Genomic DNA, 19,761 nt, shown 5'->3' on the forward strand with positions numbered 1-19,761 from the left:
CACAGCCACTAGGTTTTATTGTTTAAAGCAGACTGTTGATACATTCAGGCTTCAGCATGACTGAAGGTCACGAGTGGGTGATTAACTCTTTGTTGCAACCATCTCCTCCGCCATTAGTGGCGATCAGGACTTGAGCCCGTCGTCTGGGGTTGACCCATTCGGTGGCATGCTGACCGATGGAGGTGCCCTCTATCCGATGAGGCTTTAAATCCAGGCCCCGTCTCCTCCTCAGGTCAACATGAAGGATCCCACAGTACTGCCTTGAAGACGAGCAGGGGATTTCTCCCTGGTGTCCTGGCCAATGTATAATCCCTGAAGCAACATCACTAAGAGAGACAGATTACCTCTTCATGAGCTCATTGTTGTTTGTGGGATCCTGTACATAAATTGGCTGCCACATCTCCTGCATTACACCATTGACCACACTTCAAACAGCACTCCCTGGCTGTGAAACGCTTTGGCCTGCCAAGAGGTTGTGAATGGTGATGCGCTAGTGCAAACATTTTTTTATTTCGCAGACACACAAGACGATGCAAACAGCACAAGATGTTCAGAACTGACACAATGTTACTCTGAGAGATACAGAAAAATCCAAGTACCTTCGGGATAAATTCAGAATCCAGCAAAAGAGATAATAAAGGTAATAAAGAGAGAGAAAATAAACTACAAGGGCAAACTAGCGAGGAATAGAAAAACTGACTGGAGCTTCTTCAAATGTATAAAAAGGAAGAGGGAGGTCAAAGTGAACATAGGCCCCTTAGCAAATGAATCTGGGGAGATAGTTATGGGGATCAATGAAATGAAATGAAAATCGCTTATTGTCACAAGTAGGCTTCAATGAAGTTACTGTGAAAAGCCCCTAGTCACCACATTCCGGCGCCTGTTCGGGGAGGCTGGTACGGGAATCGAACCGTGCTGCTGGCCTGCCTTGGTCTGCTTTAAAAGCCAGCGATTTAGCCGAGTGTGCTAAGGAAATGGCAGAGGAGTTAAATGGACACTTTGCAGCAGTCTTTAGAGTGGAAGATACTTTGAACATCCCATTAATACTAAAGAATGCGGGGGAGCAATTAAGTACCATCACCATCACGAGAGAAGCAGTCTAGACAAACTAATGGGTCTAAAGACGGGTAAGTCCCCTGGCCCTGCCTGTATCCTAGGACCCTAAAGGTGGGCTGCACGGTAGCACAGTGGTTAGCACCATCACGTCACAGCGCCAGGGTCCCAGGTTCGATTCCCATCTTGGGTCATTGTCTGTGTGGAGTCTGCACGTTCACCCCGTTTCTACGTGGGTTTCCTCCGGGTGCTCCGGTTTCCTCCCACAAGTCCCGAAAGATGTGCTCATAGAATTTACAGTGCAGAAGGAGGCCATTCGGCCCGTCGAGTCTGCACCGGCCCTTGCAAAGAGCACCCTACCCAAGCCCATACCTCCACCCTATCCCAGTAACCCCACCCAGCCCTTTTTTTGGGGGGGACACGAAGGGCAATTTACATGGCCAATCCACCTAACCTGCATATCTTTGGACTGTGGGAGGAAACCGGAGCACCCGGAAAAAAACCACGCAGACACGGGGAGGATGTGCAGACTCCGCACAGACAGTGACCCAAGCCGGGAATCAAACCTGGGACCCTGGAGCTGTGAAGCAACTGTGCTAACCACTAGGTAATGGAGGATTGGAAATCTGCCAATGTTCAAAAAAGAAGGGAGGCAAAAAACAGGTAACTATCGGCCGATTGGCCTGACATCTATTGTTGTAAAAATGTTGGAATTGATTACTAAGGAAGTAACAGCTGCACATTTTGAAAATCCGAATCTAATCAAACACAGTCAGCATAGCTTCATTCTTTTAAATTTAAATTTAGAGTACCCAATTTTTTTTCCAATTGAGGGGCAATTTAGCGTGGCCAATTCACCTACCCTGCACATCTTTGGATTGTGGGGATGAGACCCATGCAGACACGGAGAGAATGTGCAAAAACCACACCAACAGTGGCCCGGGATCGAACCCGGGTCCTCAGCCATGTGAGGCAGCAGTGCCAACCACTGTGCCACCGAGCCACCCTGATCAACATGGCTTCATGCAAGGAAAATCATGTATGCCTAGAGTTTTTCGAGAAAGTCTCAACTGGAGTGGACAGAGGGGAACCAGTAGATGTGTTGTGTTTGGACTTTCAGAAGGCATTCGAAAAGGTACTTCACACAAGGTGAAGGAAGTGGCCCTAGAAATAGTACATTCATTGGTGGTCATGTTCCAAAATTTTTGGACTGTGGAATGGTTCCTACAGATTGGAGGGTAGCGAATGAAACCTCGCTATTCAAAAAGTGAGGTAGAGCGGAATCGGGGAACTATAGACCTGTGAACCTATCGTTAGCAGTAGAGAAGATGCTGGGGTCCATTGTTAAGGATTTCATAGCATTTGGAAGGCAGTGGTGTAATCAGAAAAAGTCAGCATGGATTTACGAAAGGAAAATCATGCTGGACAAATCTGTAGAATTCTTGGAAGATGTAACTCGTAGAGTTGACCAGGGAGAAGCGGTGGATGTGGTTTATTTAGACTTTCAGAAGGATTTCGACACGGTCTCATATAGCAGATTGATATGTAAAGCTAAAGCGCATGGGATTGCGGCTAGTGTCTTGAGATGGATAGAAAGGTGGTTAGCAGACAGGAAGCAAAAAGCTGAATGAATGGGTCATTTTCTGATTGGCAGGCAGTGATGAGTTGGGTACCGCAGGGATCTGTCCGGGTTCCCCAACTGTTAACATTATATATTAATGATTTGGACGAGGGAAACTAATTGTATTATCTCCAAATTTGCAGAAGTTGGGTGGAAGGGTGAGCTGTGAGGAGGATGCAGATATGCTTTCGCAGGATTTGGACAGGCTGAGTGAGTGGGCACATGCATGGCATATGCAGTATAATGTGGATAAATGTAAGGTTTTCTGCTTCAGTAGCAAAGACAGATTGAGAGGGGTGGATACTCAGTGAGACCTTGGTGTCGTCGTACATCAGTCACTGAAAGTAAACGTGCAGGTACAGCATCTGTAAAGAAGGCAAATGGTATGTTGGCCTTCATAGCGAAAGGAATAGAGGTGTTTTACTGCATTTGTATAGAGCCACACCTGGAGTATTGTGTGCAGTTTTGGTGTCCTTGTCTGAGGAAGGATGTCATTGCTCTGCAGGGAGGGCAGCGAAGGTTTTCCAGGCTGATTCCTGGGATGGCGGCACTGTCACATTAGGAGAGACCAAGTCGATTAGAGTTTAGACGAGTGAGAGGGGATCATAGAAACTTACAAAATTCTGCAAGTATTGGACAGGATAGCTTCAGAAAGAATGTTCCCGATTCATTGGTGGGGGAGTCCAGAACTAGGGGTCAATGTTTGAGGATAAGGGGTAAACCTTTCAGGACTGAGATGAGGAGAAATTTCTTCACCCAGTGAGCGGTGAATCTGTGGAATTCGTCACCACAAAGTTACTGAGGCCAAAACGTTGTGTAATTTCAAGAAAGAATTAGATATAGCTCTTGGGGCTAAAGGGATATGAGGGGAAGGCGCGATCAGGGTATTGAACTTGATAAATGGTGAAGCAGGCTGGAAGGCTATTTTCTATGTTTCTATTATATTGGCATGGATAGCGATTGGCTCATGGGCAGGAAACAGCGAGTGGGGATAAGCGGTTCTTGTTCAGGTTGACGACCTGTCACAACTGGGGTTTCACAGGGATCGGGGCTGGGACAATGTATGTGAATGACTTGGAAGAAAGAAGCGAATGTACTGTAGCTAAATTTACAGACGCCACAAAAATAGGTGGAAAGACATGTTTCGAGAGGGATACAAACAGTTTGCAAAGAGATATTGATAGGTTAAGTAAGTGGGCAATAAGTTAGTAAATGGAGTAGAATGTGGGAGAATGTGAAGTTGTTCACTTTGGAAAGGAGAACAAATGCACAAAGTATTATTTAAATGGTGAAAAGCTGCAGAAAGCTGCCGTACAAAGGGACTTGGGGTCCTTGTGCACGAAACACAGAAAGCTGGCACACAGATACAGCAGGTAACCAGGAGCTAATGGAATGTTGCCCATATTTCAAGAGGGTTGGCGTACAAGAGTCGGGAAGTCTTGCTGCAACTGTACAAGGTACTGGTGAGACCACATCTGGAGCACTGTGAGCAGTTTTGGTCCCCTTATTTAAGGAAAAATATTATTTCATTAGAGGCGGTTCAGAGAAGGTTCACTGGGATGATCCCTGTCTGGAGGGATTGTCTTCTAAGCGAAGGTTAAACAGGTTGGGACTCTACTCATTGGAATTTAGAAGAATGAGAGGGGATCTAATTGAATAGGATTCTTAAGGGTAAATGCTGAGAGGATGGTTCCCCTCATGGGAGCGGCTAGGATCAAAGGGCAGAGTCTCAGAATAAAGGGGTGTCAGTTTCAGACTGAGAGAACGAAGAACAAAGAAAAGTACAGCACAGGAACAGGCCCTTTGGCCCTCCAAGCCCGTGCCGACCATGCTGCCCGACTAAACTACAATCTTCTACACTTCCTGGGTCCGTATCCCTCTATTCCCATCCTATTCATGTATTTGTCAAGATGCTCCTTAAATGTCACTATCGTCCCTGCTTCCACCACCACCTCCGGCAGCGTGTTCCAGGCACCCACTACCCTCTGCGTAAAAAACTTGCCTCATACATCTCCTCTAAATCTTGCCCCTCGCACCTTAAACCTATGCCCCCTCGTAATTGACCCCTCTACCCTGGGAAAAAGTCTCTGACTAGCCACTCTGTCTATGCCCCTCATAATTTTGTAGACCTCGATCAGGTCGCCCCTCAACCTCCGTCGTTCCAGTGAGAACAAACCGAGTTTATTCAACCGCTCCTCATAGCTAATACCCTCATACCAGGCAACATCCTGGTAAATCTCTTCTGCACCCTCTCTAAAGCCTCCACATCCTTCTGGTAGTGTGGCGACCAGAATTGAACACTATACTCCAAGTGTGGCCTAACTATGAGGAGATGAGGAGGAATTTCTTCTCTCAGAGGGCTGAAAGTCTTTGGAACCTTACCACAGAGAGCTGTGGGGGCAGAATCCTTGTGTATATTGAAGGCTGAGATCGATAGATTCTTGATCAGTAAGAGATTTAAAGGTTACGGGGGAAAAGGCAGGAAAGTGGAGATGAGGAATGCCAGATCAGCCATGATTCTATTGAATGGGGAAGCAAGCTCGAGGGGCCAAATGGCCTACCCCCGTTCCTATTTCATATGGTCTAGTTCGATATGCTTCCCGAGACAATTCATAAATGCAAACTTTTCTCTGTTTATTCGTCACCATTGAGGGCAGAAAGGCCCAGGTTCAGCACGGTAGCACAGTGGTTAGCACTGTTGCTTCACAGCTCCAGGGTCCCAGGTTCGATTCCCAGCTTGAGTCACTGTCTGCGCTGAGTCTGCACGTTCTCCCTGTGCCTGCGTGGGTTTCCTCCGGGCACTCCGGTTCCCTCCCACAAGCCCCAAAGGACGTGCTGTTAGGTAATTTGGACGTTCTGAATTCTCCCTCTGTGTACCCGAACAGGCGCTGGAATGTGGCAACTAGGGGATTTTCACAGTAACTTCATGACAGTGTTAGTGTAAGCCTACTTGTGACATTAGATTATTTTTTAAAAAGGTTCCTTTCCAGCTGTCTCTATTGGACCAGGTACCCTCTGGGTTTGGTTGAGTGAAAGTCAGCCCAGAGCTTCCCCATCATTGCACAGTGATGCTCCTCTGCTGCAGGGTGATCTATATTTGGCTGTAATTCTGCTGCCCTCCTGTTCATCTGCCAGCTCCCATAAGTGGTCAACCCATTCACTGGCAGATCCCCACATGGCTCAGTTGGTGGTCAGTGTGTGGCAGCAGCATGGTGTGTTGTGACCCCGCGTGTGATCAAGAGAACTAACTCTGCTCGAGCAGGGGAGGCGAAGAGATTCTTTTATTAAAAGAATTATGAAGAGGAGGAAAAGACAATTTCCTTTGGTGGTGAACTGCGATCAATTAAAAATTCTAACCAGGAGAGAGGTTAGAACCATCTTTAGACAAGAGGTATCACAGAATCATGCAGCACAGGAGGAGGCCATTTGTCTGTCCATTCCCAGCATCTTAACCCTGCAAACTAATTTTCCGCGGATACTCTTTTGGGAGTGTCAGCGGACGAGTAATCCAGAGGCCCAGGATAATTTCCCGAGGCGGTTGGGGGTGGCAAGTGTTCAAATCCCATCATGGCTGCTGGTGGAATTTGATAGTAAGAAGTCTTACAACACCAGGTTAAAGTCCAGCAGGTTTGTTTCAAATCGCTAGCTTTCGGAGCGCTGCTCCTTGGGTGCATTCAGGTGCAATCCTCTTTGAAGCTTCCCAGGTAAGGATTTCCCAGGACTTCCAAATTCCCCTGTGCAATTGCCCTGCATTGGAAACTATCTGAAAATGTGATTTAAATCACAAACATCGGATGGTTCCGACTGGGTTATACCAATAGTTACCCAGGAAACAGTTACGATAAAGACACTTCTAACGTCTGGGTAACTATTGTAGAGACCCAGTCTGAGGCCCCTCGACCCTTCACAGGAACATTCTTAGAATCATAGATTCCCTACAGTGCAGAAGGAGGCCATTCAGCCCATCGAATCTGCACCGATCCACTCTGCCCTATACACCTTACCCTGTAACCTAACCTGCAAATACCTGGGCACTAAGCGGCAATTTAGCATGGCCAATCCACATAACCTGCACAACTTTGTGGGAACCCACGCAGACACGGGGAGAAAGTGCAAACTCCACACAGACAGCCACTCAACGCCGGGATTGAACCCGGGTATCTAGCGCTGTGCGGCAGCAGTGCTAACCACCGTGCTGCCCTTTGTCCAACTTTGTCAAGCTGAGTTTTGAAAAATAAATTTAGAGTACCCAATTCTTTTTTTTCCCCAATTAAGGGGCAATTTAGCATGGCCAATTCACCCAGCAGATACATCTTTTGGGTTGTGGGGGTGAGACCCATGAAGACACGGGGATCAAACAAAGTTTTAACTCTGAGCCACACAAGGAGAGATTTGACCAGGTGCTCAAAGAGGTCAGTTCTAAGAAGTGCCTTGAAGGTCGAAAGGTCGGGAGGTTAGGGGTGTGAAGGGTCAAGGCAGCTGACGGCCCTGTCAGTAAAGACGAAGCACTTAAAAACTGGGAAGTGCGAGGGACCAGAATTAGATGAGCCTAAATGTTGTCAGCGTTAAAATGCAGCTAAATTGTACCGTTTCAGGTCGGTGTACGATGGAGAGGAACACTGGCGGTTCATGGAGAAGCTGGAGGCTCGGATCAGGAACCATGACCGGGAGATTGAAAAAATGTGCAACTTTCATTTCCAGGGATTTGTCGACTCTATCACGGAGCTGCTGAAGGTGCGGGGAGAAGCACAGAAGCTGAAGGTATGTTGCACGCTCCCTGTCTCGCCTTGTCAGAGCGTTGCCATGCTGAAACAGTTACTGCAGATACCAGGAGCCCTCTGAGACTCCCATGTTGGTGGGACCGAGGTGTGTGAGGCCGATCCTGCTCTTTCCCAGTCACAGAGAGTGGTCAGGGTGTCGAACTGGCTGCCACAATGATGCGCACCAGAGGGCGAAGGAAATAGAGAGAGGTTGTGATAGGGTGCGAACAGACATTTAAAATATCTCAACTCTACTTACATAATGTACCCAAGCCAAGTCGCTGCATGAAAGGTGTATTCACTGCGATGACTCTCACTATTTCGCACTGATTACTTTTAAATGACTAATTGTTTGAGTTTACCTGAAGGAAATGTTTTATTTTCTCCATTTCAGATTCAGGTGACAGATACCAATAACCAGTTGCAGGAGTCGGGAAAGGAGGTGGGTACTTTTCCATTGTCTTATCTCTTACCATGCATTCCCAGGGACTGGTTTAGCACAGTGGGCTAAACAGCTGGCTTGTGAGGCAGATCAAGGCCAGCAGCGCGGGTTCGATTCCCGTACCAGCCTCCCCGAACAGGCGCCGGAATGTGGCAACTAGGGGTTTTTCCACAGTAACTTCGTTGAAGCCTACTTGTGACGATAAACTATTATTATATTATTATGATGCTGTTACCCACCTTAAGACAGTGGACTGTACTTCCAAATTACTTCATAGTCTGTGAAACACGGAGGGGTACCCTAACATCGTTAAAGCTGCGATATAAGTGGCAGTTCAGTCTGCATAAACCTACTATTTTTTATTTTTATTTTTTTTGCTACTGTAAATGATTTTAAAAATCATGAACCAGCTGCCGGGTGCTGAGCTGCCAGTTTACATTAGTTGCCCCATTTCTTTTATTGTACCCATATGCAGTCCCAAGAGAAGATCCAATTGCGCGTGAGTGGCTCGGTGAGTCATGTTGACCAGTGCTGACCGAGCGATGGTTGGTGTAGATTCTGCTGGACTCGAGCTGAGCCAGCAGTGGCTTTTGGGTGTTTGCGGGCAGCACAGTGGTTAGCACCGTTGCTTCACAGAGCCAGTGTCCCAGGTTCGATTCCCGGCTTGGGTCACTGTCTGTGCTGAGTCTGCACGTTCCCCCCCCCCGTGTCTGCTTGGGTTTGCTCCGGTTTCCTCCCACAAGTCCCGAAAGACGTGCTTGTTGGGTGAACTGGACATTCAGAATTCTCCCTCTGTGGAACCGACCATGCGCTGGAATGTGGCAACTAGGGGCTTTCCACAGTAACTTCATTGCAGAGTTAATGTGACAATAATAAAGATTATTATTCTTAATATCAGCCAGCCCTGTTATTGCCATGGCACCTGACAAAATGTACGTCGAACTGGGACAGAGGAGCTCGGTTTTGTTGTCTCCTCCATTCACTTGTCGGAAGTTGTGCACATGGAGATGGTGGTCACTCAGATAAGAGTTCGAGCCAAAAGGATTCGATGAGTCCCGAGGGTGAGAATCAGTGAGATTAAGAATGAACTGACTGCTTGTTTGGTGAACCTGTCAAAACCGACTAACCAGTTTGTGAAAATGTAGTCTTAAATTGTCTCTCTTCACCGTCTGATACAGTTACTTACCGAAATGGAGGAGCTGAGGAAATGCCGCTCACAACAAAGGAACATCGCAGCCACCGTGGACCAGCTGACGCTTTGCTTGCCAGGTACGATGCAGATATCGGAAGCGCGATTTCTGCTGGAGATAATGGGTTTGGTGCTAATTGTTACGTCTTGAGTCAGTGGAATTGTTCTGAACTGGTGGAACTGAAGAACAAAACAGGATCTAAAATTGTAATGAGTGTTTTGTGTTGACCCTCTGGTAGCAGTTCTGAGGTGCTAGAGTGGATAAAGGCAGAAATAAGTGTGTAACCAAGGCAGCATTAATTGGGGGGGGGGGGTTTGAACTTATACATAGATTGGGGGAGACAAACAAGGACCTGTCAGAAAGGTAGTGAGTTTCTGGAATGTGTCCTGGATAGTTTCCTGCAGCAATATGTTCGAGATGCAATAAGGGGACAGTGGCTGACGTTTAACGCGATGAGACCAAGACTGTCTACGGTAAGCTACGGTAAGCTGGGAAGAACTGTGAATGGATCAAACAACTGAAGATCATTGGAAAATATTTAAAGAAACATTTAACGAGATACAGAGCAAGTATCCCCTGAGAAGAGGAAAAGGCTCTGCTTCACACAAAAAAAAACAGCCCTGGACAACTGAAGAGGTTAAGGACAGCATAAAACTGAAAGAAAGGGCTGAGAGAGCTGGTTTAGCTCAGTGGGCTAGACAGCTGGTTTGTGATGCAGAACAAGGCCAGCATCGCAGGTTCAATTCCCGTACCAGCTGAGAATTCTGAATTCTTCCGCTGTGCACCCGAACAGGCGCCGGAATGTGGCGATTGGGGGCTTTTTGCAGCAACTTTGTACTTGTGACAATAAAAGATTATTATTATTAGAAATATTATATTGAAGGCTGTTCACAAAAAGTTGCCAGAGAGGAGATGATGGGAATTTTTTACTGAGCAAGTTACAGCCTGGAATGCCCTGCAGAAAGGACGTGGAAGCTGATTATCATAGATTATCATAGAATTTACAGTGCAGAAGGAGGCCATTCGGCCCATCAAAGAACAAAGAAATGTACAGCACAGGAACAGGCCCTTCGGCCCTCCAAGCCCGTGCCGACCATGCTGCCCGACTAAACTACAATCTTCTACACTTCCTAGGTCCGTATCCCTCTATTCCCATCCTATTCATGTATTTGTCAAGATGCCCCTTAAATGTCACTATCGTCCCTGCTTCCACCACCTCCTCCGGTAGCGAGTTCCAGGCACCCACTACGCTCTGCGTAAAAAACTGGCCTCGTACATCTTCTCTAAACCGTGCCCCTCTCACCTTAAACCTATGCCCCCTAGTAATTGACCCCTCTACCCTGGGGAAAAGACTCTGACTATCCACTCTGTCTATGCCCTTCATAATTTTGTATACCTCTATCAGGTCGCCCCTCAACCTCCTTCGTTCCAGTGAGAACAAACCGAGTTTATTCAACCGCTCCTCATAGCTAATGCCCTCCATACCAGGCAACATTCTGGTAAATCTCTTCTGCACCCTCTCGAAAGCCTCCACATCCTTCTGGTAGTGTGGCGACCAGAATTGAACACTATACTCCAAGTGTGGCCTAACTAAGATTCTATACAGCTGCAACATGACTTGCCAATTCATATACTCAATGCCCCGGCCAATGAAGGCAAGCATGCCGTATGCCTTCTTGACTACCTTCTCCACCTGTGTTGCCCCTTTCAATGACCTGTGGACCTGTACTCTTAGATCTCTTTGACTTTCAATACTCTTGAGGGTTCTACCATTCACTGTATATTCCCTACCTGCATTAGACCTTCCAAAATGCATTACCTCACATTTGTCCGGATTAAACTCCATCTGCCATCTCTCCGCCCAAGTCTCCAAACAATCTATATCCTGCTGTATCCTCTGACAGTCCTCATCGCTATCCGCAATTCCACCAACCTTTGTGTCGTCTGCAAACTTACTAATCAGACCAGTTAGATTTTCCTCCAAATCATTTATATATACTACAAAGAGCAAAGAAAGGTCCCAGCACTGATCCCTGTGGAACACCACTGGTCACAGCCCTCCAATTAGAAAAGCATCCTTCCATTGCTACTCTCTGCCTTCTATGACCTAGCCAGTTCTGTATCCACCTTGCCAGCTCCCCCCGATCCCGTGTGACTTCACGTTTTGTACTAGTCTACCATGAGGGACCTTGTCAAAGGCCTTACTGAGGTCCATATAGACAACATCCACTGCCCTACCTGCATCCATCATCTTAGTGACTTCCTCGAAAAACTCTATCAAGTTAGTGAGACACGACCTCCCCTTCACAAAACCATGTTGCCTCTCACTAATACGTCCATTTGCTTCCAAATGGGAGTAGATCCTGTCTCGAAGAATTCTCTCCAGTAATTTCCCTACCACTGAAGTAAGGCTCACCGGCCTGGAGCTCCCTGGATTATTCTTGCTACCCTTCTTAAACAGAGGAACAACATTGGCTATTCTCCAGTCCTCCGGGACATCCCCTGAAGACAATGAGGATCCAAAGATTTCTGTCAAGGCCTCAGCAATTTCCTCTCCAGCCTCCTTCAGTATTCTGGGGTAGATCCCATCAGGCCCTGGGGACTTATCTACCTTAATATTTTTTCAGACACCCAACACCTCGTCTTTTTGGATCTCAATGTGACCCAGGCTATCTACACACCCTTCTCCAGACTCAACATCTACCAATTTCTTCTCTTTGGTGAATACTGATGCAAAGTATTCATTTAGTACCTTGCCTATTTCCTCTGGCTCCACACATAGATTCCCTTGCCTATCCTTCAGTGGGCCAACCCTTTCCCTGGCTACCCTCTTGCTACCCATCGAGTCCGCACCGGCTCTTGGAAAGAGCACCCTACCCAAGGTCAACACCTCCACCCTATCCCCATAACCCAGCAACCCCACCCAACACTAAGGGCAATTTTGGACACTAAGGGCAATTTTGGACGCTAAGGGCAATTTTGGACGCTAAGCGCAATTTAGCATGGCCAATCCACCTAACCTGCACATCTTTGGACTGTGGGAGGAAACCGGAGCAACCGGAGGAAACCCACGCACACACGGGGCGGATGTGCAGACTCCGCACAGACAGTGACCCAAGCCAGAATCGAACCTGGGACCCTGGAGCTGTGAAGCAATTGTGCTATCCACAATGCTACCGTGCTGCCCCATTCATTGCTTACGTTCAAGAGGGATTAGAAACGTACTTAGAATGGAAAATATCTGCAGGGCTTTGGGGCACGAGTAAGGAGGTGGGAGTGATTGGGTTGTTCTTTCAGAGAGTCAGCAAAAGAGAGGATGGGCCGAACAACCACCTTCTATGATGCTATGATCTTCATAGATTATCATAGAATTTACAGTGCAGAAGGAGGCCATTTGGCCCATCGAGTCTGCACCGGCTCTAGTAAAGAGCACCCTACCCAAGGTCAACACCTCCACACCCTATCCCCATAACCCAGTAACTCCACCCAACACTAAGGGCAATTTTGGACACTACGTGCAATTTAGCATGGCCAATCCACCTGACTTGCACATCTTTGGACTGTGGGAGGAAACCGGAGCACCCGGAGGAAACCCACACACACACGGGGAGGATGTGCAGACTCCGCACAGACAGTGACCCAAGCGGAATCGAACCTGGGACCCTGGAGCTGTGAAGCAATTGTGCTATCCACAATGTTACCGTGCTGCCCAAACTTGAACCTAGGGGAAGTGCCTCATGCAGGCGACCTGCAACATCTGAAAAGGAAAGGGATTAAATTGGGAAGTCATTGATAAATGATGCAGATTAGTGTTTGACAGGGTACTGGATGGTCATGGGGCCGGTTCAGCTCAGTTGGCTGGACAGCTGGTTTGTGATGCAGAGTGAAGCCAGCAGCATGGGTTCAAATCCCGTACCGGCAGAGGTTATTCGTGAAGGCCCCGCCTTCTCACCTGAGGTGCGGTGATCCTCAGATTAAACCACCACCAGTTAGCTCTTCCCTCTCAAAGAGATAGGCCGCCTGTGGTCATCTGGGACTATGGTGACTTTACCTGGATAGTAGGGGAAGGCGAGAAGTTTCCCAATGCATAGAACCTGGAGTGGAATCAATTTAGAATAGTTGCAATGAGTCTTGATTTCACCATCATGAGGCTATCATAGAATCCCTACAGTGCAAAAGGAGGCCATTCAGCCCATTGTGTCTGCACCGACCCTCTGAATGAACACCCTACCTAGACCAACTTCCCCTCCCAATCCCTGTAACCTCAGCTAACCTGCACATCTTTGGACTGTGGGAGGAAACTGGAGCACCCGGAGGAAACCCACGTAGACACGGGGAGGATGTGCATACTCCGCACAGACAGTGACCCAAGCTGGAATCGAACCTGGGACCCTGGAGCTGTGAAGCAATTGTGCTATCCACAATGCTACCACGCTGTCCTGAGGAAGAAATTGTGAGTGCTTGAGTAACGAGAGGCAATGGTCAATAGTTATTCTAGCAACACTGTGTATTTATAAAGCACCTGCAACAAAGAAGAACCCAAGACGTGTCACGGAAATGTTATGACAAAATATCAAGTCATGTGAAGAAGTATTGGGACAGGTCAAAGAACAAAGACAGCACAGGAAAGGCCCTCCAAGCCTGCACCGACCATGTGGCCCGTATGAACTAAAACCTTCTACTCATCCGGGGTCCGTATCCTCTATTCCCATCCTATTGATGTGTTTGTCAAGATACCCCTTAAAGGTCAGTATTGTACCTGCTTCCTCTACCCCCTGCGGCAGCGAGTTCCAGGCACCCACTACCCTCTGTGAAAAGAAGAACATCCTCTCGGATGTCACCCCAGAGGTGGGGTTAGACATGAAGCTGTGGCCTGGTCTGGGTTGATGACCTCTTCCTTTCCCTTACTGGCACCTGGCATAGAGTGACACAACAATTCAGTGATGAGGGACAAAAGAACAAAGAACAAAGAAATGTACAGCATAGGAACAGGCCCTTCGGCCCTCCAAGCCCGTGCCGACCATGCTGCCCGACTAAACTACAATCTTCTACACTTCCTGGGTCCGTATCCCTCTATTCCCATCCTATTCATGTATTTGTCAAGATGCCCCTTAAATGTCACTATCGTCCCTGCTTCCACCACCTCCTCCGGTAGCGAGGTCCAGGCACCCACTACCCTCTGCGTAAAAAACTTGCCTCGTACATCTACTCTAAACCATAGACATAGACAGAGTGGCTAGTCAGAAACTTTTTTCCAGGGTGAAAGAGTCAATTACGTGCTATTCTTCTGTCTTCACCAGCGCTGAATTCCCCCTCAAGTCCTGGGCTCCATCTAATGGTACAATTTGGTAGGTACAAGTGTAGTTCTGGGGATTCGGCTGATAACTGCACCGCCCAATGTCTGCCACCAGACGGAGCCTGGTCAATCTAAAAGCACTGTACAGGTTACCTGTACGGTGAGATGTATTTTTTTATTGGATACTGCATTGTATTTCTTTTATATTTAGTGATGCAGTCAGCGTCCGGCTGCAGCCCGGGCGAGCATCCGGCTGCGGATCACTGGCGAAACTTGAAAATGAAAATCGCTTATTGTCACAAGTAGGCTTCAAATGAAGTTACTGTGAAAAGCCCCTAGTCGCCACATTCCGGCGCCTGTTCGGGGAGGCTGGTACGGGAATTGAACCTTGCTGCTGGCCTGCCGTGGTCTGCTTTCAAAGCCAGCGATTTAGCCCAGTGTGCTAAACAGCCCCTTGCTGTGGAATCTCACTCCAATTATTCATTAATTCTTATGGAAAAATTTAAAAGAACGATTTTCAGCACAAGATCGCAACTGGGGTGCTAAGTGAGAAATTAGAGTGCTGGTTTGCTGAACTGCACCTTCACCTCGGCCTTAGTCCCCAGTACAACCATTGCTTTCACCCTAGCTGGTCCCCCGGTACAGCTCTCATTTCTGCTCCCCAAGTCCCAAGACTTGAAAGGAACTGGTGGACAACTGCTTTAGCCATCCGTAGCCACGTCTGGATGCACGAGTTAAAACAGTCGGATCCTCCTTCCATCTGCTACAACTGAGCCAGGGATTCAAGATAATCCTGGTTTCTTCTCTGCAAGCTGAGCTTGTCCGTGCGACGCGCCCCCAACTCCTTTGACCCTATTCTCGGCAAACTGCTGACTGAAATGCTGAAGGCGGCAATGCACCAAGTAAAAATTGGCTCTGATTTCTTCTTTCAGCAACTTCTATCAGGATTAAAACGGTGCAGTGCTGAGCTGGTGCTGCACTGTCGGAGGTGCAGTCTTTCAGATGAGGCATGAACTGGCACCTTCAGGTGTGCACAACAGATGGGACTTTTCGAAGTGGACCGGGGGCGTTTTCATGTTACTAACACTATTAAGACAGATTATCTGTTCGTTATCTTTTTTAAAAATAAATTTAGAGTACCCAATTATTTATTTTTTCCAATTAAGGGGCAATTTAGCGTGGCCCATCCGCCGACCCTGCACATCTTTGGGTTGTGGGGGTGAAACCCACGCAGACACGGGGAGAACGTGCAAACTCCACACGGACAGTGACCCAGAGCCGGGATTCGAACCCGGGTCCTCGGCACTGTAGTCCCAGTGCTAACCACTGCGCCACATGCCGCCCTTTCTGTTCATTGTCTTATTGCTGTTTGTGGGATTTTCTGTGTGCAAATTGCCTGCTGCATATCCCAAATTATAACAGCGACTGCACTTCAGAAGTTCATCATTGGCGGCACAGTGCTTTGTGATCTGCTGAGGCTTTGAGAGAAGCTGTAGAAATGCCCATTCTGTTCCCTCCAAACCAGCGGAGACTGGTGACCGGGACCCAGCTGCAAACCTGACTTGAGTTCTGAGAGGTCAACACAAATCCACCGCTAAAGCTTGGCTGTGAAGTCTCGGTCACACACCACCTTACAGCAGAGTCAGGATGATTGGAGACTGGAAGGGAAATCAAGTCAAAGTAACCTTAAGAATTGGGATGAAAGTCAAAGTTTCAGCATGATTTGTTCACATGTGTTGACAGGAGCACCGAGGCTTCTGCAGCTCTGTCAGTAGAATTTCCTGGATGATTGCAAGTGAGCGCTGAAGAGTTTAGCAGAACCGTCTTTTGAAGGATACGAAGGGTGAGGTCCGACCACGTACTTTGCCGGAGGAAATGACTGCAGTTTTCTGTTTCCAAGCTACTTAAGAACTAGCTGCTGTGTAATGCCTGCCAGCGTGAAATAAATGGACCACATCCACCTCCGGTTACCAGCCTCTCATTTGCTGTGAAAACTCTTGCAACAGAAATGTAGTTGGTAAAGCGGAATTGTGATTACTCTCCCACTAATGGAACAGCATCTTGAAGCACTTCAGGCAATTGCTTTGTAGTGCGGCGCTGTAGGTATAGGGGTGGCTATTCAAGGCCGGAGATGTTCCATCAACAGTGGGTGTAGGAGTCCAACTCCTTGCTTTTTTATGAATAGTGCCACGACTTTAACAACCATCTGCAGAGACCATACCTTAGCTTGATGTCCCGATCAGGAATGTGGTACCCCTGAATGTGCTTACCCTGCGCTGAGGGACTTAACTTACACAGAGACCAAAGTGCTACCAGCTAGGTCAACAAGACACAGAGGTTGAAGGCCAAAACAGTACAAGTTCTCTTTCGCAAGTCTTTGTTTGGCTTGTTGTAATTATGTTTGGAATCAAAGTCATGTGAGCAGACGATTTTGTAGCTGACATGCATTTATTTATAGGAGTTCAGGGAGCTAGGCAGAAAGGTAAAAGACAGGACCTCTAGGGTTGTAATCTCGGGATTACTCCCTGTGCCACGTGCCAGTGAGGCTAGAAATAGGAAGATAGAGCAGCTAAACACGTGGCTAAACAGCTGGTGTAGGAGGGAGGGTTTCCGTTATCTGGACCACTGGGAGCTCTTCCGGGGCAGGTGTGACCTAAGAAGGACGGGTTGCATCTAAACTGGAGAGGCATAAATATCCTGGCCGCGAGGTTTGCTAGTGTCACACGGGAGGGTTTAAACTAGTATGGCAGGGGGGTGGGCACGGGAGCAATAGGTCAGAAGGTGAGAGCATTGAGGGAGAACTAGGGAATAGGGACAGTGGGGCTCTGAGGCAGAGCAGACAGGGAGAAGTTGCTGAACACAGCAGGTCTGGTGGCCTGAAGTGCATATGTTTTAATGCAAGAAGTATTACGGGTAAGGCAGATGAACTTAGAGCTTGGATTAGTACTTGGAACTATGATGTTGTTGCCATTACAGAGACCTGGTTGAGGGAAGGGCAGGATTGGCAGCTAAACGTTTCAGGATTTAGATGTTTCAAGTGGGATAGAGGGGGATGTAAAAGGGGTGGCGGAGTTGCGCTACTGGTTAGGGAGAATATCACAGCTGTACTGCGGGAGGACACCTCCGAGGGCAGTGAGGCTATATGGGTAGAGATCAGGAATAAGAAGGGTGCAGCCACAATGTTGGAGGTTTACTACAGGCCTCCCAACAGCCAGCGGGAGATAGAGGAGCAGATAGGTAGATAGATTTTGGAAAAGAATAAAAACAACAGGGTTGTGGTGATGGCAGACTTCAACTTCCCCAATATTGACTGGGACTCACTTAGTGCCAAGGGCTTAGATGGGGCAGAGTTTGTAAGGAGCATCCAGGAGGGCTTCTTAAAACAATATGTGGACAGTCCAACTTGGGAAGGGGCGGTACTGGACCTGGTATTGGGGAATGAGCCCGGCCAGGTGGTAGATGTTTCAGTAGGGGAGCATTTCGGGAACAGTGACCACAATTCAGTAAGTTTTAAAGTGCTGGTGGACAAGGATAAGAGTGGTCCTAGGATGAATGTGCTAAATTGGGGAAGGCTAATTACAACAATATTAGGCGGGAACTGAAGAACATAGACTGGGGGCTGATGTTTGAGGGCAAATCAACATCTGACATGTGGGAGGCTTTCAAGTGTCAGTTGAAAGGAGTTCAGGACCGGCATGTTCCTGTGAGGAAGAAGGATAAATACGGCAATTTTCGGGAACCTTGGATAACGAGAGATATTGTAGGCCTCGTCAAAAGAAAAAGGAGGCATTTGTCAGGGCTAAAAGGCTGGGAACAGACAAAGCCTGTGTGGAATATAAGGAAAGTAGGAAGGAACTTAAGCAAGGAGTCAGGAGGGCTAGAAGGGGTCACGAAAAGTCATTGGCAAATAGGGTTAAGGAAAATCCCAAGGCTTTTTACACGTACATAAAAAGCAAGAGGGTAGCCAGGGAAAGGGTTGGCCCACTGAAGGATAGGCAAGGGAATCTATGTGTGGAGCCAGAGGAAATGGGCGAGGTACTAAATGAATACTTTGCATCAGCATTCACCAAAGAGAAGAAATTGGTAGATGTTGAGTCTGGAGAAGGGTGTGTAGATAGCCTGGTTCACATTGAGATCCAAAAAGACGAGGTGTTGGGTGTCTTAAAAAATATTAAGGTAGATAAGTCCCCAGGGCCTGATAAGAATTCTTTGAGATAGGATCTACTCCCATTTGGAAGCAAATGGACGTATTAGTGAGGGGCAACATGGTTTTGTGAAGGGGAGGTCGTGTCTCACTAACTTGATAGCGTTTTTCGAGGAGGTCACAAAGATGATTGATGCAGGTAGGGCAGTGGATGTTGTCTATATGGACTTCAGTAAGGCCTTTGACAAGGTCCCTCATGGTAGACTAGTACAAAAGGTGAAGTCACATGGGAATAGGGGTGAGCTGGCAAGGTGGATACAGAACTGGCTAGGTCATAGAAGGCAAAGATTAGCAATGGAAGGTTGCTTTTCTAATTGGAGGGCTGTGACCAGTGGTGTTCCACAGGGATCAGTGCTGGGACCTTTGCTGTTTGTAGTATATATAAATGATTTGGAGGAAAATCTAACTGGTCTGATTAGTAAGTTTGCAGACGACACAAAGGTTGGTGGAATTGCGGATAGCGATGAGGACTGTCAGAGGATACAGCAGGGTTTAGATTGTTTGGAGACTTGGGCGGAGAGATGGCAGATGGAGTTTAATCCGGACAAATGTGAGGTAATGCATTTTGGAAGGTCTAATGCAGGTAGGGAATATACAGTGAATGGTAGAACCCTCGAGTATTGAAAGTCAAAGAGATCTAGGAGTACAGGTCCACAGGTCATTGAAAGGGGCAACACAGGTGGAGAAGGTAGTCAAGAAGGCATACGGCATGCTTGCCTTCATTGGCCGGGGCATTGAGTATAAGAATTGGCAAGTCATGTTGCAGCTGTATAGAACCTTAGTTAGGCCACACTTGGAGTATAATGTTCAATTCTGGTCGCCACACTACCAGAAGGATGTGGAGGCTTTAGAGAGGGTGCAGAAGAGATTTATCAGAATGTTGCCTGGTATGGAGGGCATTAGCTATGAGGAGCGGTTGAATAAACTCGGTTTGTTCTCACTGGAACGAAGGAGGTTGAGGGGCGACCTGATAGAGGTCTACAAAATTATGAGGGGCATAGACAGAGTGGATAGTCAGAGGCTTTTCCCCGGGGTAGAGGGGTCAATTACTGGGGGGCATAGGTTTAAGGTGCGAGGGGCAAGGTTTAGAGTAGATGTACGAGGCAAGTTTTTTAAGCAGAGGGTAGTGGGTGCCTGGAACTCGCTACCGGAGGAGGTGGTGGAAGCAGGGACGATAGTGACATTTAAGGGGCAT

General features: G+C 47.6%; 1 protein-coding gene across 3 annotated transcripts in view; it reads left to right on the forward strand.

The window, feature by feature from the left end:
• exoc6b (exocyst complex component 6B) overlaps positions 1-19,761 on the forward strand; it is an 800,313-nt gene that overhangs the window by 104,122 nt on the left and 676,430 nt on the right. For all 3 annotated transcript variants that reach the window (XM_072497736.1, XM_072497737.1, XM_072497738.1), the window contains exons 2-4: positions 7,270-7,435; positions 7,829-7,876; positions 9,055-9,145. In XM_072497736.1, the coding sequence (XP_072353837.1) occupies positions 7,270-7,435; positions 7,829-7,876; positions 9,055-9,145 (305 nt within the window). The remainder of the gene's footprint in view (positions 1-7,269; positions 7,436-7,828; positions 7,877-9,054; positions 9,146-19,761) is intronic.

Source organism: Scyliorhinus torazame, chromosome 3, assembly GCF_047496885.1.
Source record: "Scyliorhinus torazame isolate Kashiwa2021f chromosome 3, sScyTor2.1, whole genome shotgun sequence".
Classification (NCBI taxonomy): Eukaryota; Metazoa; Chordata; class Chondrichthyes; order Carcharhiniformes; family Scyliorhinidae; genus Scyliorhinus; species Scyliorhinus torazame.